At 38.0% G+C, this 19,730-nt stretch overlaps 1 protein-coding gene across 2 annotated transcripts in view; it reads left to right on the forward strand.

The window, feature by feature from the left end:
* The first annotated feature begins 265 nt into the window (after positions 1-265).
* gabra1 (gamma-aminobutyric acid type A receptor subunit alpha1) overlaps positions 266-19,730 on the forward strand; it is a 47,798-nt gene continuing 28,333 nt past the window's right edge. The window contains exons 1-5 of one of the 2 annotated variants that reach the window (XM_088320897.1): positions 266-469; positions 1,510-1,613; positions 8,359-8,456; positions 14,541-14,608; positions 19,101-19,321. In XM_088320897.1, coding sequence (XP_088177023.1) covers positions 1,534-1,613; positions 8,359-8,456; positions 14,541-14,608; positions 19,101-19,321 — 467 coding nt within the window. In that variant the 5' untranslated portion in view covers positions 266-469; positions 1,510-1,533. Of the gene's footprint in view, positions 470-683; positions 966-1,509; positions 1,614-8,358; positions 8,457-14,540; positions 14,609-19,100; positions 19,322-19,730 lie in introns of those variants that run through there. The other variant, XM_088320898.1, reaches the window with a different exon arrangement.

A 19,730-nucleotide genomic window follows, 5' to 3' on the forward strand; every position in this document is an offset into this window, starting at 1 on the left:
CTCTCTCTCTCTCTGTTTTTTTTACTTTAATTTACTAGTCTGTCCCCGTGAGTGTTTTTTTTTCTAGCATGTGACCCAAATGAGTCTGATACTATATAGTGACATCTAGCGGTCAAATATTACAAACTGTCCCTTTGACTTGACAAAAAAAATGACGGGATGACTGGTTGGTCGACATGTCCCTCACCCAAATGCGCCCCCCCACCCCTCCCTCACCGGAAAACTCCCCCTCCCTCCCTTGCAGATGCACGCATCTCGGCGCGCGCTTTCAGTGGTGAGTGGCGCGACTGCAGCGGGCACGTTCGCTTCCATACACTCTCACTTGTAATTTTTTTTTTCACGCCCGCGCGTCCCCCCTCCTCCCTTTTTTTCTCCCTCCCTCCCCCCTTTTCCTCAAGCATTATTTTCATTTTTTTCGGGAGAGACATCGCAGAGGATTTTAATTTTTACGAGGAGAAGGCGACAACTGGTGAGAACGCTCGTTCGTTTTTTGTGGGGGGGTGGTGGTAGGTGGCGGGTTAGTTTGATTGGAATTGTACCCCCGGGAGGAGGGGGGGCAGTTAGCAATAAGGGGTGGGGGTGATTTTGCATCCAAAATATTGAAGAAAATCCGGATTAAATGGCATTATATCAGGGGCGGAAAGTGAGCGATGCGGTCGGCGAATGCGCGCACCCGCGCGTAATCCGGACGCGTCCAAATGTGGAGCGCATCCATAATTCACAGCCTTTTTATTTTTCTGGAATAATATTCCTTAGAATTTATTTGGAGGGGTGAGTTATCCGAGGGAGCGACAGAGCGAGGGAAAAGAGAGAGAGAGAGTCCTGCATCGTCTCCACAAGCCCCCAGCTAGAATTCGTCAGATGTGAGATCACACAGGATTTACTTTCTACCCCCCACCCTGATTTTTATTTTATTTTTATCATCGCGTGGAAGGAAGTTTTGAGAAGATTTCCCCGCATATTCCGTGAGTCTTTCATTTTCTGACGCGCTGCAATCGCTCCAATTGACATTCCGGAGCGAAAGACGATCGACGCGTCGGGATCAATTTGAAGAGATTGAGGGGAGGTGGTTGGGGAAGATTTTTGGTCGCTTGATTACGCACCGGATCAGCATGCACGGGAAGCAGCTTCGCGAGGCTCGCCGCCTTGCATGACAAATCTTTTCAGTGCACGTCACATCGCGTCCCCTTGTCGTTTTTTGCAACTTGGAAAGTGGGCTCTCTTAACATGCACCTATCTAGTTCATTCTTTTATTATTACCATTACGCATGCGATTTGGAAGAAAGAACGCAAAATGTCGTCTTGTGCAGGGTCCAACGTTCTATATTGAGTGCTCTTGTTTTATTTAGAGAGAAAGCCCCCCCCCTCCTCTTTTTTTGTGATATTGCGGTTCACACTGCAGGATTAGGAGAAAGAGGTGCACAGGTGCTACCACCTGCATGTTTTTTTTTTCTGCAAAATATTCTCCATGTTAACTCTCTGCATGTTTTTGTGTGCTTTGACCTCCAGAATAAAATCTCCTCCACTTCCACAATGCGCGAACGGGGCAGCGTGGCCCCGCTGTGCCTGGGGGCTTGTTTGCTGGTCGCCCACATTGTCCTGGGGGCAAAAAGGTAAAGACACATACACAAGAAGAAGAAAAAATACCTGAATGTGTGATGTATACTGGCTGTGTGTTTGAGGGAATTGTTGTATTTTGGAGGACACCTTCATGGTTGTTATTCTGTGGAGATTAAGGAGTGGTTGTGCAGTCCTGGCGGGGTTTTTAGATGAGATTATGTGACGATGTTTGGATTATTTTGTGTAATTTTGCATGCAACCCCAATGGCATTGGTTCCAATGGTTATTTGTACGTGAATATCAACGAGAGATCGCTTTTATATATACCCCGATCTGTGGTTGTGCAGTCTTGGTAGTTTTTTAGATTAATGTGTGATGATGCTTGGATTATTTTGCATAATTTTGAACATAACCCGAATAGCATCATTCCCAAATATGATTAGTATGTGAACATCAACAAGAGACGGCCTTGAAATCTATTCTGAGGAGTAGTTTTGCACACTTGGCTGTTTGTAGATGAAAAACATATGATCATAGTGGGATTATTTTGTGGAATTTTGCATGTAAACCCAATGGGGGATCAATGGCAAAATCGTACATTTTGATTGGCACACCAAGATCAATCAGATCCGCCCTTAAAATGAGGAGTGGTTTTGTAATCCTGTCTGTTTTTAGATGAGATTATGCGATGATGCTTGTATATTTTTGCATAATTTTAAAATAACCCCAGTAGCATCGTTCCCAAATGTGATTTGTATGTGAACATCAATAAGAGATGGCCTTCAAATATACTCTGAGGAGTAGTTGTGCAGTCCTGGCTGGTTGTTCAAAGAGATTATCGAATACAATTGAATTGAATTGTCTTTATTGTCATTGATATCAACATTGTGAAACATTGTATGCAAGGAGATTAGACATGGGAACGAGTGATATACCTTTGAAGAGAAAATTATATGATCATTCTTGGATTTTTAAGCATAATTTTGCATTTAACAGAAATAGGAATCAATGGAAGCGTTTTAAATGTTGATTCGTATGTCAAGATCAAGCAGATCTGGCCTTCAAATGTACTCTGAGGAGTGGTTGTGTGTTTTTAGATTAGACGCTTGGATTATTTTTTGTAGTTTTGTATGTAACACCAACAGGGACCAATGGCTGAGTTAGCATCTGTGATTTATATGTGAAGATCAATCGGATGTGGCCTTCGAATATACTTTGAGGAGTGGTTGTGTGTTTTCTTTTAGAGGAGATTATATGATGATGCTTGGATTAATTTGTGTAGTTGTGCATGTACCGCCAACAGGGATCAATGGTTGCTTTATACATTGTGATTGGTGCAAAAAGATAAATCAGAGGTGGCCTTCAAATGGACTTTGAGGAGTGGTTGTGCAGTCCTGGCTGTTTTTAGATTAGATTATATGATCATGCTTGGATTATTTTGGCTCATTTTGCATGTAACTGCAACTGTGGCTCAATGACAGCGCTCCTGATTGCGATTTATATGTGAAGACCATTCGGATCTGGCCTTCAAATGTACTATGAGTATTGGTTGTGTTATTTTAAGTGAGATTATATGATGATGCTTGGATTATTTTGCGTAATTTTGCATGTCACCCCAACGGGGGATCACTGGCTGTGTATTAAATTGTGATGCACACGTGAAGATCAATTAATGCTAGCCTTTATTTATCCTCCAAGGAGTAGTTGTGAAGTCCCTGTTGTTTTTTAGATAAAAGTAGATGATCAAACTTGGATTATTTGGTGTAATTTTGCATGTAACCCCAACAGGGAATCAATGGCACCATTATAAATTGTGATGCATATGTCAAGAGCAAATAGAGGTAGTCTCCATTCATAATCTGACGAGTAGTTGTGTAGTTCTGGCTGTTTGTTGATGAAATTAAATGATCATACATGGATTATTAGTGTCAATGCGTATGTTACTCCAACATGTGATCAATGGCAGCATTATAAATTGTGTTTTATATGAGAAGATTAATCCAAGATGGTCTCCAATACATTCTAAAGAGTGGTTGTTAAAAGCTGGCTGTTTTTTTTTTTTTTTTTTTGTAAAATCTTGCATTTAACCCCAACAAGAGATCAATGGCAGTGTTATAAATTGTGACCCATGAAGATCAATCAGATCTAGCATTCAGACATACTCTGAGGTGTGGTTTGTTTTTTTTGGATGAGATAACATGATGCTTGAATTATTCTACGTAATTTTGCATGTAACCCCTACAGGAGCTCAGTGGCGGCGTTGGTAATTGTGATCTGTACATGCGAATCAATGGCCAAATATGCTCTGATGAGTAGTTATATTTTTTAAAATGAGATTATATGATAATGTTCGGATTAGTTTGTGTCATTCTGCATGCAACCCCAATGGCATCATTCCCAAGATCAATCAGAACCGGCATTCAAATATACTCTGATGTTGATTCATGCAAGAACAAAAGCCTCATTTTCACTGTCCATTCATGAGAGGAGATCAAAGCACCTTCAGCGTAGACATAATCATAATCCATAATCAAATCTATTAGTTTTAATAGCTTACCTTTAATAAAAGTAATGTGAATGAGTGTTTTTGTAGCACTGTTGCCGCCTAGATGACCTGTAGATGGGGGTGCTGCACAATGTTTTATGGGCAAGAGCACCCCCTCCACCAACCCCAGGCTAAGACATCCCCCGGCATGTTTTCTGCCCGCTTCCTCAATTTGATTGCATCCCTGCGATTCCTGACATTGGGACGTGCTAGATTATCTCAAGAAAGGTGTTTTGTGCTAAGCTATATTAGCATCTAATGGTTATGCTTTATAACTTTAAATCTGTTAAAAGAATTACATACCTTCTCAAGATATTATCCGTTTATTCAAGTAGTAAATATACAGTATTAGTTGTCTTTTACATCTGGAAACATTCCCAAGATACTTCCCGGTTTTGCAAAATGTAGGTCCACAATATATCTATTGTATCCTTTAAATTTCTCAGATGCATCCTGGTTTTATACGATGTTGATCTACTTGTCATCTTTTTCTGTTTGGCTTGTTGTTTCTGCTTGTAAATTCAATTTTAAGTCCAGATTCAGCGCCAAAGGTAGTCAATAAAAAAAAAGGAACAGTCATTTTCATTTAGAATGTATTTTAAATGATAATTTCTGAAGATCATGTAGACATTTTTTAAGTGACAGTGTGTAATAATTGACCACTGGAGGTTGTTATAGCTTAGAATGGAGCCGAAGCGTGTTGATTAGAACACACACTTCGGGAGTTCGAAGGATAACAAATAAAAGCATTCGGAGGCCTGCTTCCGTATTCCATATTTGCTTGCGCGAGACCGAGCAAGCTGGACACACCTAGATTTGGCTGAAAAGAGCCAATAGCTAGAGTTGATCAGAGCTGGTGTGAGTAAGTAACTCTGGTGGCTAGCGGGAGACCTAAAAAGCCCAGTAAAAGATTGCAAGAACAAGCTGTATTTACACAGAGCAGCTAACAATAACAAGACAATAGTGACGAGGCATAGCCTACAGCCAAATGGCTAGCATAAGTGGCTAGAGAAGGAAACAATTAAAAAAATCATTTTTTTATTTGGTTCTTTCTCTAGCCACTTATATAAAAAAAAGTATTTAACTGGACTATAATCATGGACTATTACTTACAGTGAGAAGTCAATGGCCAATAAGTGCTAAAAGTACAACCACCACAAGCTAGCTTTGCAAATCATAATTCGGGTTTACGTAGTAATAAGGTGGCCACCGATATGTCTGCTTCTTCAAATCCGATAGTATTATTAAAAATATCTAAACTGAGAATTGTATTTATGTGTTTTTACTCATTATTCGAATCAATTGAATGCCTGTCAACTTTTATGTTTTACTGAATTTTATATATTTTTTTGATCTTTTCAAATGGGTACACTGAAAAGCAATTCCTCTACGAAAATATTTTTTTAATGTTAATTTGTTGTTGAAAAAAAAACTTTTTTTTTATGTTTGATTTCTCTCGTTTTGCCCATTTTGGCCCTAATCTGGATTATCATGGTATTGATGGGAAAATAAGTAAGACATATGTTGTAAAAAGGATTTCTGTAGTATATTTGATGAATGAAATCAACTTGTCTTGCTGCGAGTAAATAGGTGCCACCTTGTGTTTGTAGGAATTATCGCTTAATAAAAGGAATTGCAATCAATAATGAGGAGAATAATAAATAGGCTGAGGTTGACAGTTATGAAATTATGAGATATCCCAGAAAGAATTGGAAACAGATCTAAATTATAGCATTACATATATTCACACATATATATATTTATATTTATTATAAATATACACAGATACATACATATGCATACATACATATATATAGGGTGAATTTTGAAGTACCAACTCACTTTGTCCAACGAATCGGGCCGGATCCCAAAATTCACCATATACTGTATATATATTACTTAAATAGGGACTAAAAATGATGCAAATTCTGTTTATATGAATCCAGGCCGTGTTTCTCTTCTTCCCAGCGGTCTCGTTTACCTTTCCCTGACCGCGCCCCCCTGGACTACACAGCCTGCTTCATCTCCATATGTACTCTCATTTCCATTTTTTTTATTCTTTCCATTTTTTTCCACGTCGGGCGATAAAAGCTTGGCTACGTTCTTGGTTATAAGCAGGAGCACCGTACTCGAATGCACATCGACCCGGGCGTCGTATAAATGCAAATGTGTTCAATATGTGAAATATTCATACTCGATTGTCACCTGCGAGTGTTTAGGCTGGAAGCATTTTGTTTGGTGTTGAAGTCGGGCTGGCTGAAGAAAAAAAACGTATTAAGGCATTAATAATGGATTACGGTTCGAGCGTGATTGTGCCGATGTGCGAGTCGTTTTATATACCCGCCGTAAAAGTTGCAAACAGGTTTCTGTAAAAGCAAACAGGGATAATATAGAAATATTTATAGAGGACGTACACTCCAAAGGAAGGTATATCGGATACGTACGGTGAGGCGTGTTACATGGGGTAATGGAGAAAAAAATATATGGAATAAAGATAAATTATAGAATGTAAAGTAATCTTAGGCTCAGGTATCTGGTTAGGATGCCTCCCTGGTTAGGTATTCAAGGCCAAGAACTCAAAAATGACCAAGAACATCCTGAGAATAGATGTCTCCTGAGGCGTGTTCAGGAGAGTGAGTGATTGCTATCGCGAGCTATCGCTAGCTTCTGAACGGCCAGTGATTATTGAGCGCTCGCGTGCCCGAGTAATCACGGGAGAAAGACCGCTTACTTTGATTTCCAACATGGCGTCGACAGTGCAGAAGATGGAGGATCTCACCCTGACGAGTGCTGTTGGCGATGTAATATATCGTCTTACATTGCCTGGTAATGTTTGTGAACAATGCAAGACAGGTATGACCCTTCCACTGCATTTAGGATAACCTTAACTGTGTCAATATGCGAACTGTCGCTCATATCAGCCAACTCGCTCAAAGCAAGCTGTAGAACGAAATCCATTGTACTGTCGTCGGCCATTTTGGATCAGTAAGGCAATCACAGTGAGCGATTACAAAACGTTCAGCAGTGCGCGGCAAGCGATTATCAAGAGACTACATGTCTGATCACTCTCCTGAACACGCCTCTGGTTGGCCTGGGAACATCTCAGGATTAGTTGGACAAAGTGGGTAGGGAACAGAGGGTTTTGGGCTCCTTTGCTAAGGATAAGTAAATGTTCATGATTGAAAGGTTGGGTAGGGATAGAAGTTATAGAATGAAAAAAAAAAAAATACAAATTTAAAGTCTTTTTCAATGGTGTTAGTATAACATGGTTGATATGGCTCGATTAACTGGTTTGGATGCTTACCTGAGGAGGTATGCAGGCTGGAGACCCAAACTTAGGAAACGCTGAAGAGACGATGTCTCTCGTTTGGCCGGGGAACTAATATGTTGGAGAAATGGCTAGAGGACAGGAGTTTTTGGGCTTACCTGCTAAGGATAAGCCGATGGTATTTAATGGAAGGTTGGCCATTAAAAATTGGAAGTTGTAATATAAAAACAAATGATAAACATATAAAGTCCTGTTTAATGGTTGAAATTGCTCGGGAATCTGGTTAAGATGCATTCCTGGTTAGATATTCCAACCTGGAGACCTTTGGACAACCTAGGACATGCTGGGGAAGCAATGCCCCAGAGTTTGCTTTAAAACCCCACAGGAAGAATTGAAAGAATGGACTTGGAGACAAACATGCTCATGTTACCTGGATGAAAGTTTAAGCATAGATAGATGTGAATTATGAAAGAAAAATGAATGATAAAAACATATACGCGTTAATCTGACATGATTAAAGTGGCTTGGGTATCTGGTTTGGATTCCTCCTGGGTATTTCCCTGGTGAGATTCTAAAGGCTAGAGATGAGCCAGGACACACTGGAGAGACAGTCAGTTGGGCTGCGAAGGCCTTGGGATCCCGACCGATTACTTGGACGAAGCGACTGGGGGACATCAACACTCACCATTTTATGTATATGTATGATGGAGTGCATTTCAGACAAAACCGATTACGGTTCTCCCAATCAGCTATTTTCAGTGAATGTCAAACTTGCTTATTTATTGGAAATATACTCACAGCGATAAACTGCAATTACTACCACAGCTTCCCGAGTCATCCCTTTTGCTTTTAGCGCGTCTCTAAACATCCTCTTCAATGTTGTCAAACATGAGTCATATTCTCAACCTTTTTTTTTGTATCTGCTTTATTTGTTTTTCACATATTTTTAAACCGGGACTTGATAAAGTTTTTGTTTTTTCCCCAGCTCTGGCCAAGACAGCGAACACAACACTACGGTGTTCACTAAAATCCTGGACAGCCTCCTGGATGGCTATGACAACCGTCTCCGACCAGGACTCGGAGGTCAGTAACCCAAAACTAGGGGTGGGCAATGGTGGGAATTTTTGTACCAATCCATACATACAGGGTAGTATCCATCGATACTGATCTTATACCGATACCTTATACCTTTAAATCCCTATGAGTTTTTTTTTTTTTAAATTACGATAAGCACAGCACAAAAAGCTCAGGCACCTAAAACGTTCCGTTAACTACAATGCAATCTTTAACCGTGAAAGAAGTAAATATAAATAATTATATTACAATTGTTTCAAAATAAAAATCCAGAAAGTAAATCAAAAAAGCAGGAATGTAACAAAAATATGAATTCTAAATCATGTCAACAAGATAACTCGAACAGCTTCCCTTGCGCAATATTTTGAATACAAAGTCAGAAAGTGCAAATAGTGTAAAAACAATACCATGTAAAACATTTAACGGTATACAAACTAAAAATGATTCTACTACAACAACTGTTTCAGAACAAAAGTAAAGACAGTCAAACCCAAAAAAGCAGCAATCCAACAAAAATACGAATATTGTATAATGTCAACAAGACAAATAGTAAATGTTAAGCAGACTGGATCTTTATAGGGCTTTTTAAGTCACTTAAAATCTCTCAAAGCGCTTTACAATGTGCTTCACACTTACCATTTCACACACACACTCACACACCTATAGCGGCGTCAGCCATGCAAGGCTCCTACCTGCTTATCAGAGGCATTAAGGGTTCAGTGTATTTGACACTTCCACATTCAACTAAGAAGAGCCAGGAATCGAACCTGTGACCTACTGGCCCCAAGACGAGCCCTCTACAATGCACTTTACCCATTCACACACTCACACACCAATAGTGGAGTCAGCCATGAAAGGCGCCTACCTGCTTATCGGGGGTTATTTGGGGTTCAGTGTCTTGCCCAAGGACACTTTCACATTTAACTCGGAGGAGCCGGGAATCGAATCTGCGATCTCTTGATCCCAAGACGAACTGCACAATATTTTGAAAATAAAGTACTGTAAATAAAGTGTAAACACTATGTATAATTTTTGATACACTAACAATAATAGTATCGTGATAAAATGGGAAGACAGTATTGATAATATCCATATTTGGATTCATCCGACCACCCTTACCGAAAACTACGTTCTTTGTTAGGCCATCTAGTGATGTATTGTTCGACACAGTCACTTAAAAAAAATATAGTTCTGCAAAGAGCTTGAAAGTTTATACCTGCATATTTATTAGGGATCCACGGTGATTATCAGGCCAAAATTGATTGGACCTCTTTTGATTAATTTTTACACACTGTCCCTTTAAAATTATGAAAGTTCATTGAGATATTTTGTTTAAAAAACAATAACTTATATTTTGCGAAAGATAAGTAAAAGAAGAAAATACTCTAAATAACATTTAATCATTCAGCAGTTTTAAAACAATATACAATGTACAGAAAAGTAAAACTATTAAAAAAATAAAAACAAATTCGTAAAAAAGTAAGTATTTCACTGAAAAAAACCTGAAATTTCAATAAAATTAGAAAAATACTCAAAAATATTCGTATGCATTATTAAACTTAGAAAAATATAAAAATCATCTGCCAGTGTACAATGTCAAAGATCCTGCTGCGAAAAAATAAATATTTTATTAGTGATCAGACCTTTAGAGGTGTATTATTACACACTGTCCGTTCAAAAGAAATAAGCTTGGTAAGCAAAGCGCTTGTGTGTAAAAAAAAACAACTTTTTCAGAGGTTTTTTTGAAGTAAGGTCATAGATTCCATACGGCCATAGGAAGCTACTTAGCGTATCAAATGTGTCCGTTTCCGAGCGCTTGAAGGAACATTGAAGATTTTCACGCATGATGACTCTCCGGCATTTTCTTTTTGTTGCTCATAAATGGCCGACTGCCCACTTCCCTCCGACATGAATGGCTCGTCCTTTCTCGTTTTTTCCGGCACCGAAAGACCCTTCTAAGCTATTCGGTCTCAGTTTCTTGTGAAAATACCATTCAAGAATATGTAGCCAAAACTTCACCGCGAATCCAACGACGGACACAAAGGGACACTGGGGACAAGACTGGCATTAAGAACAAATGAGTAAAAGGACACTGTGGACAAGATTGTCCATTACATGGCCCACGGGCTGGTAGTTTTTCTGGCAGGTCATTTTATGAAAGAAGGCGCCCTATAGAGACGCTGAGGACAACAGTGGAACCAAAATAACATAATTTTTTGAGGTCTGAGGTCATGAGATCGAACCTTTCTGTGTGGAGTTTGCATGTTCTCCCTTTGCTTGTGTGGGTTTCCTCCGGGCACGCCGGTTTCCTCCCACATTCCCAAAACATGCATGTCATGTTAATCGGACGGTCCAAAATGTCCCTAAGTGTGAATGAGCGAGTGAATTGTCTGTCTCTGTGTGCCCGGAGACTGGCTGGCAACCAGTTCAGGGTGTCCCCTGCCCACTGCCCGAAGATAACTGGGATGGGCTCCAGCACTCCTGCGACCCTATTGAGGATAAACGGTGCAGATGATGGATAGACTACTTTATGTATAGTTTTTATTTCTGGATGAAAAAGCCTGTTGATTCATAAAGTGGCACCCAAAGAACATTTTTTTTCCATGCAATATTTTTTTCTTCAGCGGACCTGATAAAAAGCCTGACGGGCCACATGTGGCCCAATGGCCACCGTTTTGCTAACAACCAGTCTTTATGGACTGGAGGCCATAGAAAGACCCTGGGGACAAGAGTGGCACCTAAACATTTTTTTATTTCTACTACATTTTTGTATACTGGGGCTGGAGTAAAAATCCTGATGGTGGCCATAACAAGACACTGAGTATAAGATGGGGCCCAGAACAACAATATATATATTTTTTATTGGTACTACTTAAATGTATACTTTTGTTCAGTGGGCTGGATTAAAAACCTGATGAGCCATATGTGGCCCGAGGGCCATAATTTGCCCACCCTTTATGCATTTCAACTGAAGTGCCTGCAATTAAACAAAAAATCCATTCCATTGTACCTTTTATGACCCAGGAACAAGGGAGTCATAACACGTGAAGTGTCGTGTGAAGGGCAAGGCGGTTTGTATTTCTGTTCAAATATCGAGCGGGAGGTATGAAGCTCCAAAAATGACTCTGAAAATCCAAAAGACGGCTGAGGAGGGGGAGGAATAATTCCCACAGCAAAGGCCATCAAACATTATTCGAGAGTATTCGCACATTTACGAGGTGATTGAACCGTGTGCGGAACGGACGCAGATACTAGCGGAAATGCTCATCGACGTCCCAAACAAGTCATTTTCATGGGGCGGTGTCGCCCATGAGCCAGGTAATCTCGCAGGTACAGTAGTGAAAATATAAGCCCCTCAAGAACTGTTTGTCATATTTCAACGAAAAATGGTTTCTAAGAATTAACAACATGTTAGACACAATCGTAAAGTGGAACTAAATTATTCTAGCATTTCGTATTATATTTACAATGAAAAAAACTGAAAAGTAGGTTTTGGAAAAACAATGGCCCCCTTTTCTCAGCTCAGCCGACTGACACCAGATGTTCCCCGATGACTTCTGAATAATCTAATGTCGACCTAAATAACTTACAATGACAAACATAGTGTACCTGTGTGTCATTAAGAGACAGTTTAATAGCCTCTGCTCTATGATTGGCTCAGAGGTCTTTTAAAAGCAGACATGGAGAACAGGCAGCATTATGAAGCTCAAAGAAGACACCAGACAGGTCCAGGATAAAGTTATGGTAAAAGTTCAAAGCAGGAATGGCAGTGGCTCAGGAGGTAGAGCACTCATCTTGGAATCAAGTGATTGCAGTTCGAATCCCGGCTCCTCCGTGTTACATGTAGAAGTTTCCTTGGGTAAGACACTGAACCCATAATACCCCCAATAAGCAGGTTAGCGCCTTTCATGGCTGCACGGCCGCTGCTGGGAAATGTGAAGCACACTGTAAAGCGCTTTGGGAAGTCTTGACTTGAAAAGTGCTATATAAATGGAGATCATTTCATTTTAGAGGAGGTTTTTGCCACATTGTGTAGTGGAGAACAAAAAATGGAAAAAGCACAAAACCACCGCAAACCTATCAAGATGTGGCTGTCCTCTAACAGTCAGCCCAAACAAGGAGAAAACTAGTCAGAGAGGCAACCAAGAGACCCATGATCACATTGGATGACCTGCTGCGGACATAACTATTAGTCGCACTCTGCATAAATCTATCCTCTACATACTATAAAAAGGTCTGTGAAGCCCCATGGGACACACAAATAACATGAGTAACAAGGTGCTCTGGTCAGATGAGACCAAAATGATACTTTTTGGGATGTATGCAAAGTGTTACGTTTGGCATAAGAGTAACATTACACATCACCCTGAAAACACTAACAAACATGTCAAACATAGTGGTGACAACATCATGCTCTGGGGTTGATTTTCTTCAGGAGGGATTGGATTGAGTTGAAGAGAAGATGGATGGGGCTAAGAACGGGGCGATTCTGTCAGAAAGACAGTTGGGGTCTGCAAGAGACCTGAGAAACGGGTACATGTTCACCTCCCGACAGGACAATGACCCTAAACATAAAGATTGACAATGGAATGGTTTAAAACTAACAATACAAAGGTGTTAGAATTGCCAAGCCAAATTTTGTAGAAAGATCAGAAAATACTATGCACAAACGATTACCATCAAAACTTAAGGAACTGGTTTTGTAAGGAAGAATGGTCATGTGTTTCCGTTTCAAGATGTGCAAAATTTAAAGCGATAAACCCAAAATACTAGTCGATGTGATTGCAGCAAAAGGAGGGAAATATTTTTGTATTTGTTGGCACAAATAAAATGTTAGATATTGTTTTTCTTTTCACGATTGTGTCTTGAATGTTATTTATTCTTAGAAAATATTTTGATTTATTTATACAGAAGGTTTAAGCCTGAAATATGGCAATCATTCGAAGAGTTCTTCGGGGGGCAATACATTATGTTGCCAAAGCCAGGCGCTCCTGCAATTCACCCACTATAACTGTACTTGCTGAATACTATGTATAAACCAGTGAACATTTGATGTTATTTACTTAAAAAAGAAGTAATGGAAATAAAAAGAAAAAAAAAATCACTTATTTATTTGCACTTAAAAATGTGTGCTGTGTGCTGTTTTGTCACTTTCCAGTTTGTATTAGGTTTTCATGAGGTAAATTAAAGGGACAGTGTGTAAAGTTTCACCAAATATATGTACTATGTAATGCATGCAAAACTTCAAACTTTAAAAATTACACAGACTTAAAGTGACCAAAACGCAATAATTTTAGTTTTTTTGGCCAGCCCATTGCAAATTAAAAAAAAAGAAAAATAAGAAAGAATTTTTTTTTAAATAAAACCGGAAAAATAATGAAAAAAGTAAAGCAGGAGAAAAAGAAAAAACAGAAAAAAAGTGACAGAAAAAATGAAAAAAGAAAGAAAAACAATGAAAAGAAAAAAGCTGGAAAAAAGAGAAAAAAAATTACGGAAAAAAGACGTGTAGTTTTTTTTAGGGGGTTCCTGCAGCAGTAAGATGACAGACAAAGATATCAGCTCCCTCTCAGTGAGCTTCATCTTATGTCAAGAAAATAATTTCTCGACCTACGAGAATTAAAAAATGCACTTGTACATAATAATTTGTGTACTTTTATATTATCCAAATCGATATCTTTTATTTTTTAATGAAATCAAGATTTTCTTTTACCACTAGGAGGCGATAAATGAAAAAACACAGAACCTTTAACTATAGTGGAAACTATTTCAATGGCTTTGCTTTTATACAGATGCACAGTTGATAAACATAAGAGAAAATTTTAGTGAAAGAAAAGAATATTTTATCAGCAAATCTTAACCTCTGAATCATAATTTATTTGTGAGCCTCCAAAAGATCCCCAACCCTACAGCTAAGTCACATTTTCTTTGTAATTAATTTATGAGTCTGGCCCCCGGGATAGTGCTTTTTTTCAACCATGTGGCTCCTCAGCCCAAATGAGTTTGACACCCCTGGTGTAACAGGTAGCCAATTGGGGGGGTGTTAAGGAATAACGTTAGTCACTCACTCATCGTTCCAATTTCTTGCTTCAACAGAGCGTGTAACCGAAGTCAAGACTGACATTTTCGTGACTAGTATCGGGCCAGTTTCAGACCACGACATGGTAAGTCTCATTTTGTTTTTTTTTCTCGTCTGTGTGTAAATGTCACCATTTTTTTTCTTCGTTCCTCCCCCTCTGGGTTGCCATTGGTGGTTTGGTGGCCTTAAGAGAGATGTCCTCATGCCGTGATTCATTTCACTAACTGGCGGTGTATTAATAAAAGTGTCACGTGCGATAAGTATTCGCTCGGACACGGTTACTAATCCTAACCGGCGTAAATGCCATGAGATGATGGCGAATGCGAGGGCTCAGTGGGTCATTTGCTAGCTTGCAGGAGGCTAAACATTGACACTAAATATAACCACTATTTTCATACCTGGCAACCTATACAATTTTGTATTATATGGCGGACGCTAGTAGAATAAAATTACTAGAAACGATAAATAGTAGATATATATATTGCAAAACCGGGAAGCATCTTGATACATTTTCCAGAAAGAAATAAACGACTAGATGATCTACATCTTTCAAAAACCAGAAGGTATTTTGAGAAAAGTATTTGATAGCAATTCTATAGTTTGCAAAACCAGACGTATCTTGGGAAATTAAACATACAAACGATAACCAGAATATCTACGTAAATCTAAACATGGAAGTATTTTAAGGAATTGAACAGATACAAAAGATGTAAATGTAAAGCTACATATTGCAAAACCAGTTAGTATGCATCCTGAGAAATTATCCAGATGCAAAGGACAACTATTAGATCGACATCTTGAAAAATCCAAAAAGTATCTCGGAAAATAAACAGACACAAAAGATAGATAGTAAGTCTATACCTAGCCAAACAGGGAAGTATCTGCATCATGCAAAAATCAGAACGTATCTAAAAGATGCTCTTCATACAAAAGCCAACTAATAGATCTACATGTTGTAAAAACAGTAAGGAACCTGGGGATTTTTTTCCATATACAAGTGACATGTAGTAGATCTACATTTTGCACAACTGGGAGGTACATTGAGATATTTCACAAATACAAAGCCAACAAATAGATTTACATCTTGCAAAACAAGGACATATATTTTAAGATTTTTTCCAGATACAAAAGAGAACGAGTAGATCTCTATCTTGAAAAAACAAGAAGTATTTTGAAAAATGTTACAGATAAAATAGACAATTAGTAGATGTATAATTTGCTAAACCAGAAAGTATTTAGAGAAATGTCCCAGATGCAAAAGACAACTACTAGAACTACATCTTGCAAAAAATAGAAGTCTATTCAGAAATTTCACAAATCCGAAAGCCGGCAATTCCATTCATATCTTGCAAAACAATGAAGCATCTTGAGAATTATTTCCTGATACAAAAGTCAACTAATAGATCTATATCTTGTTAAACCAAGGAGTACAGGGAAGTATGCTAAGGGATTTTCTGGATAAAATAGAAATGTCGAAGAAATGATCTCGAGAAATTTCACAAATACAAAAGCCAACAAATAAATGTACATCCTGCAAAACAAGGACATATAATGAAAATTATTTTACAGATACAAAAGACAACTACTAGATCTCTATCTTGAAAAACCAAGAAGTATTTGGAGAAATACCCCATGTGCAAAAGACAACTAGATGATATACATCATGCAAAAACAGAAAATAATTTGAAAAATTGTCTGGACACAAAAGACAACTAGTAAAACATTTAGCAAAATCGGGAAGTATCTTGAATATCTATAAGTATTTATACAAAACTATTACATTTACATCTTGCAAAACAAGAAGACATCTTGAATTTTTTTCCTGATACAATAGATAACTAGAATATCTACATCTTACAAAACTGGGAAGTATTTAAACAAATTTCTCTGATGCAAAAGACAACTTATAGACCAACATAATGAGAAAAACCTGAGAAATCTACAAGATAAAAATAGAAAACTCATAGATATACATCTTGGAAATCTGGCAAGTAGAGAAATTCAGTGTATATAAAAAATAACAAATAGATCTACATCTTACAAAACCGGAAAATATTTTAATAATTTTCTGGACGCAAAAGACAACTAGTGATTAAATATCTCGCAAAGCGTGGAACAATCTTGAGCATTTTTCTGAATAAAACCGACAACTATTTAAATTACTTCTTGCAAAACCGAAAGATATTTTGAGAAATTTCACTTGATCTATAGATCTATATCTTGAAAAACCAATGAGGATCTTTAAAAATATTCCAGATAAAATAGACTACTAGAAGATTTACATATTTAAAAGAAAACGAAGGTATCTTGATAAATGTTCTAGATAAAATAGAAAGCTAACAGATCAAAATCCAGCAGGTACCTTAGGAAATGTAACGGATGCAAGATAACTAGTAGATCTTATAGCATGCAAAACTGCAAGTATTAAAGTAATGGATACAAACGATAATTAGTAGATTTACATATAGCCAAACAAGGAAGTATTTTAAGAAATTAGACAAAAGATAACTACTAAATCTATATCATATAGAACTGTATATTCAGAAAATTTCCAGTTACGAAAGCCAACTAGTAGATCTACATCTTGCAAAACAGGGAAGTATCCTGAGAAATGTCTGGATAAAATAGACAACTATTAGACCTATGTCTTACAAAATTGTAAAAAAAAAAAAAATTCACAAAAGTACAAAAGCAAACTAATAATTTGACATCTTGCAAAACAATTAGGTATCTTGAGACATTTTCCAGATGAAATTGACAACCAGTAGATCTACATTGTGATACACCTTGGAGTATCTTAAAATGTCTTGTGCTAAATCCAACTGTCCAGAGAACAAACCAAGCAGGATTTTTGGAAGGGGGTGAAAGAGACATGAATGACTAGACGCTCCAAGTCCCCGCAGACGTGTTTTGGTAAAGCCCATAAGGCAGAGCACCTTCACACACACAGCATTCTGGACTCAAACTGCTAACGTGAAGAGACAGCTACCAGCAGGGAAAGTAGGCCGAGGCAGCTGTATGAAAGTCACAGTCAAGCTGGGAGCTTGTCAAAGTGTAAAGACATAGGAAAAAAGAAAATGACATATTTTCCAGACTATAAGTCAGGGTTTTTTTTTCCCACAGTTTGGCCAATTAACTCGTAGATCTATATCATGCAGAACCAGCAGACATTTGTTTTAAAAATTCCACCTAGTAGATCTACATCTTGCAAAACTGGGAAGTATGATGAGTAATTTCACATATACGAAAGCCAACTAATACATATACATATCCGCAAAAAATTACGTATCTTGAAAACATTTTCTAAATTAAAAAAAAAAAACTTACAGATCTATATCTTGCAAAAGAAGTATCTTGTCCCGATAAAACAAACAATTCGCAGGTTTTGAGAGCGTTCTAGATTTTGACCCCAGTGCCGTGGAATGCTCTGCCCTCTGAAGTTCGGTCCTCAACCTCAACGGAACGGTTTTAATCTAGGCTCAAAACAATCTTATATTCTATAACTTATGAATGACCTATATTTCATGTTGAAAATGTCTGAATTGTTTATTATGGTACATATATTGCAACCTGGTCATACTGGAAGAGGGATTACCTCATGTGCGGTTCCTTCTTAAGGTTTCTTCATTTTTCTCATGCTGAGGTTTTGAGTTTTTCCTTTCCCTCACGTAGGTGTTAGATCAGTGGATGGCGCAAAAACAGTACGTGGTTTGTGTAGTAGCCCTTTGAGAGCTTTTGAGTGATTAAGGGCTATACACATAAACATGATTTGACTAGATCTACATATTGCAAAATTGGGAAGTATTTCAAGAAATGTCCTGGATGAAAAAGTCAACAAGTAGACCTCCAGCTTGAAAAAAACAGAAAGTATCTTGAGACAATTTCCAAATAAATAGAATACTAGTATATCTACATCTAGCAAAATTCGGTGAGTATGGTTTAAAATTTAACGGACCTTTAAATGGTCTTTTGTGTCTAGAGATTTTCTCAAGATATTTCACGGTTCGCATGTAGGAGATCTTTGTTTTTCTAAAATGTAGATCTAGTAGTTGAATTTTGCATCTGGAAAACGTCTAAATATACTTCCTGGTTTTGCACAATATAGATATTCTAGTTGTCTTTTGTTTAAATTTCCAAAAATACTTCCCTGTGTGGCCTGGATATAGACTTACTATTTATCTTCTGTGTCTGTTAGATTTACCAACCTCCTGGATTTTTCAAGATGGAGATGTAATAGTTGTCTTTTGCATCTGGAACATTTCTCTGGATACATACTAATTGGCTTTGCAATATGTAGATTTACAAGTTATCTTTTGTATTAGGTAGTATATAGTGCTATTATCGTATTTTTATTTTACATTGATTTTTCATTTCCATTTTATATGACATGTATTTTCTTGGTGTTCCATTTTTTCAAATACATTTTCCCTCTGAATTATACTCTAGTGCGGCTTGTATATTCTTCTTTCTTCATTATGCATTTTATTCCTTGTGAGATGTAAAATCTTGTAAATTAGGTATTTCAGGGTTCTACTTTTGTACACCTCGATGTTCTAAAATCCATATCCCATCTGCAGGAATACACCATCGATGTATTCTTCAGACAGAGCTGGAAGGACGAGAGATTAAAGTTCAAAGGTCCCATGGCCGTGCTGCGTCTCAACAACCTGATGGCCAGCAAGATCTGGACGCCCGACACCTTCTTCCATAACGGCAAGAAGTCCGTGGCACACAACATGACCATGCCAAACAAGCTTCTACGTATCACGGAGGAAGGAACACTACTCTACACCATGAGGTACAAGCCTACGTTTGACTATCATCAAATTTATTTGGTCTATCTTTCATTTTTTTTTGCCATAAATTGTGAGAGAGACTTGTTGATGACTGGTATAAACTATAACTGACTTTGTATGATATGGTTTTGTCCACCTCATTTTTCCATACCAGGATTTGGGTATCTGTTCTTTGGGTTTAGGCTAGTAAAGCCCAGATTGGGTGTTACCTATGTGACTTTGTTTCATTTTCAGTCTAAGGGAAGTGACAAAATGGCTTCCCTCCAGAGATGGTTTTCAGATATTTCTTAACTTTAAACATTAGTAGACACTGAAAATAAGGCAAACATATATCAATGGATAATGAACTTGCGAGGGCCAAGCGAAGTGCTCCCAGAGAAGAAAATGCAACCCCTACCTAAAGCTCTTACG

This window comes from Urocampus carinirostris, chromosome 17, assembly GCF_059441175.1.
Source record: "Urocampus carinirostris isolate Australia breed hairy pipefish chromosome 17, RoL_Ucar_1.0, whole genome shotgun sequence".
NCBI lineage: Eukaryota > Metazoa > Chordata > Actinopteri > Syngnathiformes > Syngnathidae > Urocampus > Urocampus carinirostris.